The 15,954-nt window shown below is 34.0% G+C and overlaps 1 protein-coding gene across 1 annotated transcript in view; it reads right to left on the reverse strand.

Moving 5' to 3' along the window:
* The window catches only part of LOC140143706 (protein crumbs-like), a 29,351-nt gene that overhangs the window by 196 nt on the left and 13,201 nt on the right, over positions 1 to 15,954 (reverse strand). Inside the window, exons 3-4 of the mRNA XM_072165519.1 lie at positions 1,371 to 1,601; positions 668 to 784 (exon numbers count right to left, since the gene is read on the reverse strand). Coding sequence (XP_072021620.1) covers positions 693 to 784; positions 1,371 to 1,601 — 323 coding nt within the window. The 3' untranslated portion in view covers positions 668 to 692. The remainder of the gene's footprint in view (positions 1 to 667; positions 785 to 1,370; positions 1,602 to 15,954) is intronic.

Raw genomic sequence — 15,954 nt, forward strand, 5'->3', positions numbered from 1 at the left:
ACAAGTTAAATTACTATGAAGAGTGTACAATAAAGAACAAGTATTGATACATGTAACGCTATGAGAAATTAGGTGTATAAAGTTCTATACACAGGGGCCAAACCAAAGTAATTTTATTCCTCTCCTTCAATGTTGAAGTATACGTACAGAGACCTGTTGTTGCCTTTTCAACAAATCCCTAGACATGGAGTTATGTTTTTTTCAATGAAAATCCTTATACATGGGTCCATGTTCTGAAAATTGTGAAAAATGGTAAAAATGGAATAGTTTATAGCTGTTTATTACAGGAAATTCTTTAGACATATAAGTCTACCTTTTGAAATAATCAACATAAAAGAGCCAATATTTGTTGTTTTTCCCTAGAAATGGGATAGGAGTTTGACCCCCATCAACAAATAATTGCATCAAAGGATAAATCCAAAGACCATAGACATTACAAAGATTTCTGTGCTTTACATAATCAGGAAAATTAGGTCTATTATTCGGTACTCCAATTGATGCTTTCTCCAAAACTTCCATGTGTTCAGATCTAATAGAAAACATTTACTTTTGAAAAATTTTCTTCACAAACCTAACTTAACCCAACCCTAATCTTCATCAGGAGGAGAATATACAGTAGTACATTTGAATTTTGATTTCTAGGATTGTGACCTATTACCATGGTTACCTTGACAATTCTCTCCTCCAAAGCCTTATGGACAACTGCAGGTGTAGCCAATATTTGTGTCTGGCGCCCTCTCACATTTACCACCATTCTCACAGGGATTGGCTGCTGTACAGATATCTAAAAGTATTTGAAAATAAATCCATCAGATTGATAATATTACATCTCTATGTAACATTTTCCATGCATTCTAAAAATGAATGGGTAAAAAGAGTACTTTTCATGTGCCAGTTAATACTTTGTGACATCCTAAAAAATAGTTAATAAACACCTATCATGTGGGAGTGAAATTGTACAAAATATTTTGTGTCTAATGCACGAGCCCCGAAGGGAGGGGTGCGTTAGACGTATCAATATCTTAGAACAAGTGCATTATTTTGTGCTGTTTCTTGAGCAACAAGTAATATGCATTTATTAACCTATTTGCTATTTCATACATAAGAAAAACAGGTCTTGCTATTTTTATAACAAAATTATCCCTAAAAATGTTGGAAAATAGTACCAACCAAATATAAATGCATCAACCCAACTGAAAAATGAATCATTCCTAGTCCTACATGACACGAGCATGTGCGAAAGCACTGCGCATAGTACACGGAATACACAATCAATGCACTCTGCATACTTTTCTAACCACTTTTCTGATTGGCTGCTTTGATATAGGAGTGTATGAAGAAAGTGTATAACTTAAATTTTGCAACCTCACCTTTATCACAATTTTCTCCGGTAAAACCAGCTGGACATCGACATTCAAAACTTCCAATAAGATTGACACAAGTCTGCTTACTGTTGCAACGGTCATCTTTAATACACTCATTATCATCTATGTTACAGTTGCTTCCTTTCCAGCCCATATAGCACATACATGTATATGATGAAGGGTTAGTGCTGTGGCAGAGACCATGGACGCAAGGCTGAGATGCACAGGCGGTTTGCTCTGAAATTGAAAAAAAAAGAGAAATACAATTATATTATTATACATTAGAATTTCAGTACTAATAATGTCAACTCAGCTGGAAATTTAAAGTAAGATCACCTTGCCATATAGCATAAATCTAAAGCTTAAGAAATACTCAATTAAATAATTGTTAAAGCAATTCTGATTGACATATGACATATCCAACTAATTTTTTCATTAACAAATTTTGATTCAAATATCAATATTACTAATGCATTATTCTGAGCTTTTCATCAACAAATTTTGATTCAAATATCAATATTACTAATGCATTATTCTGAGCTCAGTGAATTGACAGTGGTACATTTTCCACGAATTCTATAGCTCCTTTGAGAAATAAAAGCAAGTTCACTGGCCTAGCTGATTCAAGACTTGGAAAAAAAAAAAAGATTTTCAGATCATGATCAATTTTTGTTAGCATTTCCAGATTTACATTTTCACAATATAGACTAAAAACACCACTCTTTTGTAATCCTTTGGGCTTCCTCTCGAAAATCGCTCACAGGAAACCACTTTGTGTTCCCTACAGATTCAGTTTTGCAAATATAGAGGAATTAACTAAATGAACTTGAATGGTGGCTCATCACATACATAAAGTTCTTTTGGAATTATTCAGTGCAGTTTAAACAATCTGTGTCCAAACAGTTTTTATCGCAGTTTTGGGACAGAAAATAGTTGGGATTTGGGAACCAAAGCTTCAGTGTTTCAAATAGTAGACTTGAAGATAAAAACATTTCAAATGGTTATATTTAAGGGCTCAATTACCCAATTGTGGGACACGAGAGCACTATATAAGGACTGTCATTCTGATATCAAAAATTTAGATTTTTTAAAATTTGCGATATATTAGGTGGGTTACACTATAGCCCTTAACAACACTTACAGTCTATGACCCAGGTCTATGACAACACTCCTTTGAATGCATTACAATTTATGAAATCAACCTGGTGGTGTGCTGTTCATCAGGAGTCTCTTTATGTCAGTATGAAACCCAAATATCCTAGGGCAGTACGACTTAGTAAGCTTATCTACTCAAGATGGTTAACTATCATTTGGCATATACTTCAGTAGTTTCTAAACTAACACTAGATAACAAGGGCCTGTCTGACAGACGCCAGGTTTGGGTAGGCATAAGCTAAAGGTATACCTTCTATGATAACTTGGAAGCTTTAAATCTTGTCAGGGAATGTCAGCCTTTGTTACAAACTGACAGATACAAACGCATATCATGTAGTACTATTAAATTTCAATACAATAATCTGTAGATTAAAATTTTCCAACACCAAAAAGGTTGCATGCAACAACAATGCTGATGTAGCCAACAGATAAGATAGATTCTTTCAGTATTATACAAGGGTCATTCCAAAAGTTCTACCTCCATCATTTCAGTTATCTTACGTGCTAGGAAATTGAAAAAAAATAATCACATTTTCATCAAATAACTTTTCTATTTTATTTTGCAATCAAGACTTAAGAATATAATCATGGGTAATTTCAATAGCCTAACATGTAAGATAAACAGAGATGTGATAATGGAGGTAGAACTTTTTGAATGACCCTCGTATGTAACTTGTAAGCACATTTATAACTGTAACAACAGTGTTAATGAAGAAGAAAATAAGCCCTCATATAGTACGTATTATAGCCACAACATGGTAATGTGATATTTTGAAAAAAAAAAGTGTCTCAATAAAACCAAACATTTGCAGTCAACATATATGACAAAAATCATAGCCACTCGACACTAGTGAGTTGATTCTGTTACAATCGCGATGTTACCATGGGAAGACACTGAATCTATCTCATAGAGGTATCCATGGTATAACATGGCACAAATGACCCAAAGGCTGCACGATATTTCCATTGTGTTTCCGTACAAATCCTATTCAATTTCATCTTTTAATTACATGGGACACCGAGTAATCTATCGCTTCATCCCTCAAGGTGTTTTGATAATCCTATCTAGTCGTCAGCTTTCTTGTCATATCACAAGAATTCACAGTCTCAATAGTCTACCCTTTCAAATAATTATCGAATGTTCAGAACCAGAAAGCCGTAACTCACTATGACCAGCTCTCACAAAATGAGCATAAAGTTGGCTCCTTTTTTTGGTTTTCATAAATCAATATTTTTTTTGTTTTCTATTGAATTTTGTCATTATTAAACAGACTATCGTCTAAAAAGTGCCCTGGCGACTTTATGCTCATTTTGTGGGAGCAGGTGATTGTGAGTTGAGGCTTTCTGGCTCTCAACCTTTATTATGTTGCTTGATATGCAATTAAGTTTCTTTACTTTCAGACTCAAATTATTAAATTTATTACTTTGTATTGTGGACAAGGTTTAGGAATTGTGATAAAATTATTATAAAATTGTTGATTATGGAATTGTTGATAATCATTGAATCAGCTCCTTTTTTTTCTAAATAAAGACTATGCATTTGAAACAAGATGTACTAGCAAGTAGGAATTCAATTTACAAATGGCAGTGTGCAAATTTGGAAACATCATAAAAATAGATTCATGTCCATATAATCTTAATCACAAATAGAGGAACAGTTTGATCTTTCAGACACAAATTATTATTAATTTTGTATTTCTGTACAAACTTTGGATCATATTTATTTAGATGATGATAAAATCGTTGAATTTGTTATTTTTCTTCTAAATAAAGACAAGCAGTAACATAAATTTGTAAGCTGAACTAACATAGAGCAAGAAGTATTTAAAATTATAAATGCAGCAAACTTGCAAAAAATCAATTTGAGAATCTGCGATGGATCCAACCAAATACTTTGATCCAAGCATATGAACTCAACAAGGGCAAATGAGGACAAACTGGTGTAATTGACCTGTCACTAGCTAATTGAGACACCAATTATAGCCTGCTATTTAATGTCATATATCATTTTGATCCTCATAATGACAGATGACTACATCTCATTTGGCATTTATTATTGAGTCACTGTGATTGAGCACTGAGTATGTTGAATGTCATTTCTTCATGAGGCATGCAGATAGCAATTTAACATGTTTAAACTTTAATGTCAAAATGTTTTGTGCGCTCCTTTCAAATAGCGATGAACATGATGAAAGATGCATAGATGTGAATGCCCAATGGATATTATTTGAAATAGGTGTGTACATATCGAGATATGAAGTAGAGGGTTTTATGGGGGTGGGGAGGCTGATATCTGGGAAAGTACAATTTGACCTGGTAAATAATAGAGGTGATTTGGCAATTTTAACCCATTTGTCAATATTTGGCCACATTTGTACCCCCAAAATATACCAAAATTTCAAAAATGTGTTTCACATCAGTCATTGTTTTACACACAATGGTCCCCAATTTTGGCTTTAATTTGCAAGGACTTGGGAATTTGAAGTCAGTCATTTTTGTTTTTGTTGGGGGGGCACGGAATGAGCAGTGAAAAGATTGTATGGGCAATGCCATCCAAACTCTTCTTTGCCAATGGCATACAAGCCTTGAAATAAGCAGACTGGAACCAGGAGCAATTAGTTTTCGAACATTGCTCCTGGTTCACTGGGATTTTACAAGAACCAGGAGCAATTTTTGAAGAAACAGGAGCAATTTTCAAATAGTAATCCTTTTCTGCATATATACAATACCATCACTACTGCATCTACTACTAAGTGCAAAACTAAAACCAGGAGCAATTTGTTTTAGAAAATTGCTCCTGGTTCATGTGAATTTTACAAGGACAAGGAGCAATTGGTGGCTTTACGAGAGCAAATTTGCTCCCCGCGCCTGCTTATTTCAAGGCTTGATGGCATATGGTGAGTGCAATAGTTATGAGCCCTGGGGAGGTTAAATTGGGGGTGGGGTGGGCATGATTTTACCACTAGGGGGCATACAGTTATGTCTTATGTGGCATCTTTAAAATAATACCCCGGTACACTCTAGGTTTTGTAAACCAGTACAGGAACATTAAATTGCACAAAATGTCCTGCTCGTTACACTTGCACTACATAAGGTTTGCAAATTCGAAACCCCAAAATTTGGCATGCATGTGCAAAGGAGTGGTGGGGTAAAGATTTTTTGAAAGGCAGATGGAGGGGGCAAAAAGTAATTTTGGCAAGCCGGGAGAAGGGCCAAGCAATTTTTGTCATGCCATTATGAAATTTTACCCCATCCCCCCACTCATAATATTGCACAGCCCCTAAGTTTTAGTTTGCAGACTGTATAGAGTTTAATATCATGATACAGAGTACCGTCCCTGCATCTCAAGAGTACCATCCCTGTATCTTCACCTGATTATGACTCTGCTGAGAGCAATTACATGCAATCACAACTATATTTAAGCTTATTTAGCTAGCTCAATAATGATGGTTAGAACTTTATAATTGTGAATGTATTGTGTCATTATGAATATTCATTTACTAATATAGCTTCATTTGAAATCCATTATGAAGATCACTGTTGCAAATACAGATTTAATTTCATTAACATGTTGAAGGGCTCTTTGAGATTTCACTTCACTCTATCAGAGTCAAACAGAATCAATTTGTGACATAACATGTATCATCATCATAACCCTTCTGCTACACTGCTGTAATTTAAAACCCTTTACTCTGTCGGATATTGTAAAATAGTGTAGTAATACCCACAGATCGTCAAAAAAACAAGATGATCTATGATAATACCTAGCGATATTACAGTCTGAATTACATCATGGCAAAAATATAGCTAAATCTGATGTATTTTTGTCTCATTGGAATATTTCCAACATATGAGTCAAGTATGACATATATCTACCATCCACAAACTAAAAAGGTCAAGAGTCTTATAAAATGCAATTATAAAGTTCCACTTATCTTAGTCATATTAGCTCATATTGACCAGTTGTATTACATTTACAAAAGCAGACCTAATTCAGGTTTGAATTGAAGGCCTATAATAGTCATACTTATATTAACTATAGATATTCACTATTCCAGATGAGTATGTTCAGTTCCATTTATGTTGTGCACAAAAATATGAACTAACACCCAATAACACTTTAAAATGAGACTACATGTATTGGAATGACCCCAGCGAATTGAGTACCTATAACATTTCACAAGAAGTCTTTGTATCATAATGTATGTAAGGGGCTAAACACACATTGAACTGAAGTAATTCCAATAGGGGATCAAAAAGGTATCAGAACCCCTGACTTTCTTTCTGCAAGTCCCAGTCAGGGATCAATGCAATATGCCATCTTCTCAAAAGGACCATTTTCACACTGTTTTGTTCACATAAGGGATCAGCTTTGAACCCATTTTGTACTTGCTTGAGGACCCAATCAAATGTACAGATGATATTTTACTTTTTTTTAAATGGTATATATTATTTATTTTGCTTTATTTGATCAATTTAAACTCTACATCCAGTACATGTACCGTAATATTAATCATTGTCCATCGTGCTAAACCACATTAGCCACAAGTTCCTCCTCAAACCAATTTGGTTTGTTATTTGTACACAAGCAAATACTGAATGGTATAATCATATGGCTTTAGGTCAATATAATTTGGCCTATTAGCAACTAATTTCTGTAATATTTAGGTCAATTGTGTCTAATAAATGATTTCATTGTCCATTCATTCTAATTTTATTGTCCTTGACACCTTACATCTCTGCAGACTGCAATATCCTGTAAACTTCCTCCTCTGTCTGTAGACCCTAGCAGTGCTAGAAGGGGTCTACATGGTCTATGCTCTGTCTAATTTCCAATTAGACAAGATCACACCACATTATTGTTAACAAAATACATGTATATTTTTAAAATCATACAATATCATAGCTTCTAATATAAGCAATAATTTTTAAATTACTGACTTTTACAAAGGATAAGGCTATAGTAGCCTAGGATTTTAATTTTTTCTCGAGGAATGCACAAAATGTGGTATGGACTTATGTTCATTTGCAAGTAATTTTTCAAGCAATTGACATTTGGGACCTTTTTGAATAATGAATATTTTTGACAATATGCTCTTTCCTGGCGTGCCAATCTCTCTATAGGGTCTTACTGTAAGTATAAAGACCCAAAAGTGATCCCGCATCAAAAGTGTGAAAAAAATTAAAATTGTGTATAAATTGCCTAAAAGTGAAGAATACGTCATTAAAATTGACATTAGGTATTTTTGAAATGAACAACTTGTCAAAAAACAAGGAAAACAGAAGTATTGACAAAATTGAAGTCCCATTCAAATACATATAGCTAATTTCTCATGTCTTATTTTGACTTAATACATGGCTTTCGGCTTAACCACTAGCAGGCAATACCACATACGATTGTCCATAGATTCCTTCCTTGGGGTAGGGTTGGTCGGTCTGATTTTTTAAACTTTAAAACAATAATTAAACGTCAGACCCAAAACATGTTTGCCTAATAATTAGCTTAACAAATAGCCCAAATAGGTATGAATTGGGATATTTCTCTACTGTATACCACTTCATTCATATTTAAAAAAAAGTGAAGAAACTATTTTAAGATATTGCCGATTAGGGCTGGTCGGATGAGAACAATAAACAATTTTTTTTGTCGCAATATTAGGCTCTAAATTTGGTTAAAATCAATAAATTGTACTTTATTTGCTGCCTGAACTTGCATTTTTATCTTAGCCCTAAATATAGCCCTGAATCAGGTCAAGTGATCAGGATGATGTTGTAGAGTAAATGGTTAAACTGATAAAATGAGGTCGGGGTGATGAATGTTAACTTGATACCAAATGAAGCTGCGCATTCAAATTCAAAACCTTTTGAGTGTTGAAAATATGTTGCCCAAAATAGAAGCATTATTGATGAGCAAATTGAAGCCACAAAAAGCCTTGGGAGTTATAATTATATCTATATTTAAAACTACTTGATTCAGGCATTCTGTTAGGCTGAACAAAAAACAGCTGTCTCAAAGCCCATGGCAATTTCAAAAACTAACGCGGAATGCATTTTTTTCAAAGATTTTTATTTTCGAATCAAGTAAATTTTCTTCCAAATTTGTCTCAGAATTTCATGATTTTACGGCAAAAGACTAAAGAAAAAAAGAGAAAGAAAAAGGAAATAAAAAATGAATTTGTCATTTCAGCTGACATGGACATTGCTAAGAAAAACGAATGTGTGCTGCGGCTTTGAGACATAGCTTTTTAATTTTGCTTGATTATGATATTGCGCATCTCTTCTAAAAATATTGTATCCAGCACTATCTTGAACTTTTGCATCTAGAGATATTACAAATAAGAAATAAAAAAATAGTGAATGTATTTTAGTTAAAGTTCAATGGTACATTCAATGACATTAATGAAATTTAAAATAAAAAAGACAAATTATTGAAAGTGAAAATTTTGTTAACAACTTTTTGTATCTTTTTGTTGTTGTCATGTTTGTTGCAAAGATGATCTTGTTTAGGTTTAAAGTCAATCTTTACATTATCCAGACAAGTAGGGCAATGCCCCAGGCAACATGTACACAGCCAAACTGAAATAGGATTTTTAAATGAAAGCTTGCATGTCAGATACCCAGTGCTGTATGGTGCGACCATTTTAGTTGCATTGGCGACTAGATTTTTTCCAATGCGACTAAACCTTCAATACCTGGCGCCAATGGTGACAAACTGTTGAAGCTTTTAATCGCCAGCAAATAGGATAGGATAGGTCAAAAGTTTTGATTGTTTTTAAGTACTCAAGATGGTGTCAAAGTAAAAAAGAACTTTGAATATGAACCTTGGGAACAAGGAGAAGGAGGATGAAACAATAAAATCAGGGAATCCAACAGCTACTAAATACTAATACTATTAATGATGCAAGTTATATAGTGGTGTTATGTAAAGTCATGGAACTGGAAATGAAAGTAGCCTAAAAAACTTAAAATTGAACGTAGATTTAAACCATAGAGAAAATACTTAAAATTGAACGTAGATTTAAACCATAGAGGGTATCCACTTTACTCATGCGTGACTTCTAACAAAAGGCACTGATTCCCGTAGTATTCCTCATTCAAACCAATTCAATGCACAACCTCAGAGTTACCTGCATGACTTTCAGATTTTGGAGGGCTATTTTGAAGCAGTCATGGTTGCACATGCAGGTACTTCTTTTGAAAGTCCTAAACAAGGTATAGCAGTCGCTGATAGGACATGCATCTTATAGAACATGGATAACATCTATTGTGGCAGAATGACTTCGAGCAGTTGGAGTTAGGAGCCAGTTTTTGCACCGCACAGCACTGAATATACCATTCACTTGATATAAGTGCAAAGAAAATATTTCTCAAATATTCTTATCACAATTATTCTTTGATATTGACATCAATCTGCAATACAAATCCTGCCTATTTTGATTCATTTCATTTACCCTCAGTTGCAGTGAAACCAATCAGTATCTGAGCTTATTTGGATGAAATTGTCACTTGGCAGCATGTCACTTATGTGTATACTTTAATCAGTACTCTCCTACAAAGATGTGTTCATATGTATTGATCTTTTCTTTGAGTGATTGCTCTGAAACTAGACTGATTCATACTCCATATATAAGGGTTTTGTTCAATTTTTAAAGTCATTTTTATCTTTGAACAATTGTTTTGCTGACAAAACAAGTATTTGACATCATATATTTGGTGGTGATAGCATTCAACATAGAATATTTGATGGCTAATACTTTTTCATCAACAAAGATTCGTTAGAAGATAAAAAAGTCTGAACCAGGCCTCATCTTCAGTAACATGATACCATTTTCAAGCAACAGTTTGACAAGTTTGATATGATCAATGATCTGGGGGGGAACTCATATAACAGCTATATACAAACAGATGCTGTACCTCAAGATTTCATATCAAAATGCTGACTATTCAAAAGGATCATACTCCAAGTTCTGTTGCCTGATCTAAATCTTTGACAAGTAGCAATGTTTTTATTAGCAAACTTTTACAATCACAAAAACAATTGGAATCACATATCAATGTTAATTGGAATCACAAACAAATGATTAGAAAAGCAGCATAATTAATACTTATACAAAGTCATGCAGTTATACAAAGTAGAATTATATTCAGCACAAGAAATACACACAGTACACATGTAAACTAGAGTCCGAAGTTTTCCGTTTTACGGAAAACGGAAGAAAATCACGGAATCGGAGGTACAACACGGAAAATGACATTTTATTATGATGTGACAAAAATTGTTAAAAGATAAGAGAAATTAATGTTAAAAACAATCATGAGTTGTGTATGTCAATTTTATGATAAAAATACCGCTTAATAATACCGAAATAAAGGTATATTACCAAGGCATGAACCCCATATATCCCTCCCAACATCGTAATAGTCGGCCTATTATCGTGAGAATATTCCAATCAGAGCATATTGATCGCGATATTGGAACACTTTGTTTATACATTTTAATCTTTATTCATGACACGGATTTACAAATTTTACAACACGGATTACAACACGGAAAATGGATTTTAGAAAACGGTAAACTTCGGACTCTAATGTAAACATAATAATTAAAAGACATCAATATCAATCAAAATCAAATCTGAATTTCTTAAAATGATAATTGAGTTTACCTTTGGCCTTAGCAATATAAATTTCTGTTTGTCTTTGTAGCTTTAAAAAAGCTCTAAGGCCACCATAATCAGGATTTATTTCTGAAACTTACAACGATAGATATAAAATTTTGCACAAAGGACAAGTATAAATGTTGATCTGTCGACGAGTTGGCAAAAGTATTGTGTCCAATCACAGACGAGCACTTGGTAACACCGTAATATGGCAGAGTTGCACACATAGTGCCCACAAACATGACAAAACAGAGAAAACATCCTGTCTTTAATCCATTTGTTTTGATATACTTGTAACATCTTTATAAGATGTGGCAGATATGTGGACTCAATTACATAGGCATATATATAATAAAGCTGGATGGATGACAAGGCAATGTAATTCAAGCAGGTTTGATTTGGCATTTCTGTTTATTTCTCTCGATTGCATCTTTACTTCTTCATGCTCATCTCAAATATCCTAATATGTTCTATATCCTAACTGTTCAGTAGTCAAACCATTGTGGACATTACACCATGAAGATAGACAGATAGGCTGAGCTTTTACTGCTGAAAATTGTGATATTTGAATAAAAACGGAAAATTATGATTTTTAAAAATTTTCATTTTGCCAAATTCAAAAGTATAATGCACATACTTTGGTTAAAATAACATAATTATGTCACCTCAAATGTACCTGTTATGGTACCGGGTAGTATTCTAAATGCAGTGTATTATTATTAAATATTTGTTTTTAACATTAACCATTTGTTTCAGATAAAATTAAAGCAGAGAAATTGAAAAATTGTGATATTTGCTATATTTTAATGCCAAAATTAATTTAAATTATGACTCAAGCTCTACATTGAACACCCCTTCTCACATCTTGAGGTGCTAACCATAGTAATTTTAATTATCATGCTATCTTCAGTAGATAGCAGATATTTGCACTTTGAAATTCTGCCTCAGAGCAAACTTGAACAAGTTTGATTTTCAAAATAAGTTAAATTACATGCAAAACATGCATTTCTTAGAATTTCTTCTAAGAAATATTAGAGTATATATACAATATATAATATAGTAGTATGCATGTTTGAAATTGAACCAGCTATTAGTGATTTTAAAGTGGTAATAAGATCTTGTTCCTCGCCATATCTTCATGACAGCATTGCCTGGAGGTTAACATGATATGGACCTTTGAACTCGTTCACATCACAACATTTCTTCATTCGATGAAGAATAGTTATAATCGTCATTAGTCAATGAAGTGTGCATTCACACCATGCTTAATGAATATTGAATGAAGAAACAGCTCCATTATTGTGTTACAACTTGAAGGTTCCCGTAGTGCTGCTATGACTCAAGTTTGGTGTTCATGAGACCAAATTTTAACCAAAAGTCTTATATTTATGGTTGACACACAGCCATACAAACTGATCATGCTGCCATAAGGTCTCTCCTTCGGAATGCCTAAAAAATTTCCTCGTAGTAGGACTACTAGAATCTTAACATTCATATGTAACTATGGTAAATACAACAGATGTGCCTTGGGGTTATTTTCATGACACTCTGGGTGAATTTGATATTTGTAAATATCCGCATTGGACTTATTTGTGCCTCCTTTAGCATTTGCTATAATCTTTCTGTGCACACATCAGATAATGAGATATGCTATACATTATACTTGGTCTTTTTTCAGTATAGCATGCTCATGCTTGTACGCAGGATTGGGGGGGGGGGGACTAAGATGGTGGACCTCCCCACTCCATGACTTTTGCGTTAATTTGAATAATAAAACATGAAAAAGTGGTCCATTTGTTAATTTGTCTTTCTAATTAGACCCTGGACATTTTTACACTGTCTTTACCCCCTGCACACTGGCCTGATCCTGTTTGATATTCAGATCTCACCACATGCTAAGAGTAAGATACTCAGCATAATATGCTATCTTCAGTAGATAGCAGATATTTGCACTCCAAAAATTCTGCTTCAAAGCAAACTTAAACAAGTTTGTTTTCCCAAATTGTGTTCAAAATAAGTTTATCACATACAAAATATTTTAAATATTAATGAATTAGAGAAATATCCCTTAATTCAACATGCCCTGCAGCACACGTAGTATGCGTGTTTGAAATTGAATCAGTAATAAATGATTTCAAAGTGGTGACAAGGATATCGTGTTCCATCATCATGTCTTCATGACAGCATTGCAACTCTGAGGTTATTAGCTTTAGCAGGATGATATTTTATGGCCATAAGTTGTCACAAATGATTATCTTATTAATGAGATTCCATGTGTATTATTTTGTTCAATGCTGCGAGAATTAACAACAATATATATCATGCAAACTGGTCGGTGGAATATGTTTGGATGATAGATCTTATATTTCTTGGGCAGATGCGTGTTAATAAACCAACATTCTTTCTAGATGTTAAATTATTGTGAATATGATGAATAGTTCTGAAGCTATAGGTGTATTCATAATGGCTACGTTACTTTTTGTGAAGGCTTTATTTCAGCTTCAGGAAAGTAATGTTAATTTCTTTGACACACTCCTGACATGATGTGTGAGGAGATTAGTTGAAAGATTCTTATGGAAAATACATTTTTTGAGTGGACCCCATACACCGGTGGGCATGTCTGTCTATTTTAGACATGGTTGTTGTCAGTTGCAATACAAATCCTCCAGACTTGGATTATACAAATCATTAAAACTCATTTAAGTATAACTTGGATTTTTTCATACACTGAAAACTGAATATAGCCAGTAAGTGAGATATTTCCATTATGGTACTTTTATACTCTTTGTGTATATTTTCTTATCATTTGTGTGGTTTGCTCTGTACGTACATTCCAAAGGACTGTAAATATGAGCCAAAAATATCTACCCATGATGCAGTGAGTGATTGGCTGAGAGCGGGTACTGCAACTGCATATCTATCTATATGCCTGGCTGCTTTAGCGTGACAACTACAAAAACATTTGTAGGGAAAACCCCTAATTTAAAATGTTACATCTTATTTTCTTTGACTGTTTCAATGAACAGCAATCACTGAATGTTTGGGTATGTATGAACTGTGTTCATTGATTTAATAGATTTGAGGGTATTATCGCTGTTTGAACTGTGTTCATTGATTTAATAGATTTGAGGGTATTATCGCTGTTTCTGTCCTCGACTCTGCTCTCACCATCATGACTGTAAACGTTAAACAAGAAATCATGTCCTAATTATATTAATTAATGAACCCTACATTTCACTCCTACAACGTGCGAAAAGGAAACCCTGCCAAAACAATTTCAGCTACATTATAAATGAAATGAGTGCCTCCCTGGAGTGCCTCATTGTATTGTGCTACGGATTCAATCACGGTTCTTGCCAGTTTCAATATAAATCCCTACTGATATTAAATAGTAACTTGGGGATGAAGATAAAGCAGAGTAGTCGATACTACAAACTGATCTTGACAATGTATTCCGTCAAGGTGGGAATAGAGGCTGGATCACGCATAGCAAAAACTACTATTAATGGAAAGCCAAATTGAAAAACAACCCTATTTTGGAAACACTGAATCATCTGACATTTCAATTTTTAAAATAAAATGATTTTGGTGCACATTTTCTTCAATTAAATATAAAGGTATATAATGTGATGTGATCAAGTTTGAGTTGGAGCTGGGAAAAATTGATCTCAGGATATGATACGGTCATGATAAGTTTATCATTTCTTGATCAAGTAACATTATAAATGTTCATTTCTCAGAAACAAATTATAATAAAATAGCTATAGCATCTACAAAATTAATGGTAAGGTTGACATTGGACTTACTCAACCAATGGCTTTAAAAAAAAATTGTATTTCAAAATTTGTTCTACCAACATATTCTGGTGTGGGTTTTTGGGTGGGGAAGGTGGGAGTGTTTTGATACCTAAAACAGACTGGTAAAAATTGCAAATGTGCCAACATTCTAGGTAGTAGTAGTAAGGCCCTTCACAATTGAGTCTTAGTTTCCTGTTTCATGGTTGAAAACAAGGGATGAGGCGACTTTTAATTATTAATTATCTATTATTTTCTTTATTTTAAAACAAGTGGTCGCATCCTACATCAATCTGTTTTGATCGGAACATGCATTTAATTATTTTACAACTATGTTTGATTTTTATACATAGGTAATGGTACAGTTATGTTCTTTGTTTATTCATCATTATAGTTGATACAAGCACAGTCAGAAAGTAGCAAATTAAAGTCAATAAAAGTTATTTTAAAAGAGAAAATCCAAAATAAAAATAAAATAATTAAATATTTAGCAATTCTCTACTTTGGACGTGCGCGGGAAACAGGCAGTGGCGTAACCAGTGGGGTGGCCGGCAAGCTGCCCCCCCCCCCCCCGGACACAAAAAAACTGGGAAGAAGAGCAAAAAAAATTGGGAAGGGGAAAAGGGGGAAGGAGAGAAAAAGATGGAAGAAAAAAGGGGAAGGAGAAAAGAAAAAGGGAAAAAAGGAAAAAAAAAAGAAAAAAAAAAAAAGGAAGAAAAAGGAAAAAGAAAAGAAAAAAGGGGAAAAAGGGGAAGGAGAAGAAAAAGGAAGAGAGAAGAGAAAGGAAAGAAAGAGGGAATTTGAAATTTGTACTCTGAAACACTGATTTTTTAGCTTCTAACATGCCAAAACCAGAGCTTCAGGGGCTTCGCCCCTTGATTCCAGAGGGCTTTGCCCCTGGACCCCACCAGGGCCCCTAAGGCGGGCCCCTGGACCCCACCCGTTAACGCTTCGAGGCAAGCCGCTCATGACTTTTGGTCA

The sequence above is a fragment of the Amphiura filiformis genome, unplaced genomic scaffold, assembly GCF_039555335.1.
Source record: "Amphiura filiformis unplaced genomic scaffold, Afil_fr2py scaffold_26, whole genome shotgun sequence".
In the NCBI taxonomy this organism is placed as follows: domain Eukaryota; kingdom Metazoa; phylum Echinodermata; class Ophiuroidea; order Amphilepidida; family Amphiuridae; genus Amphiura; species Amphiura filiformis.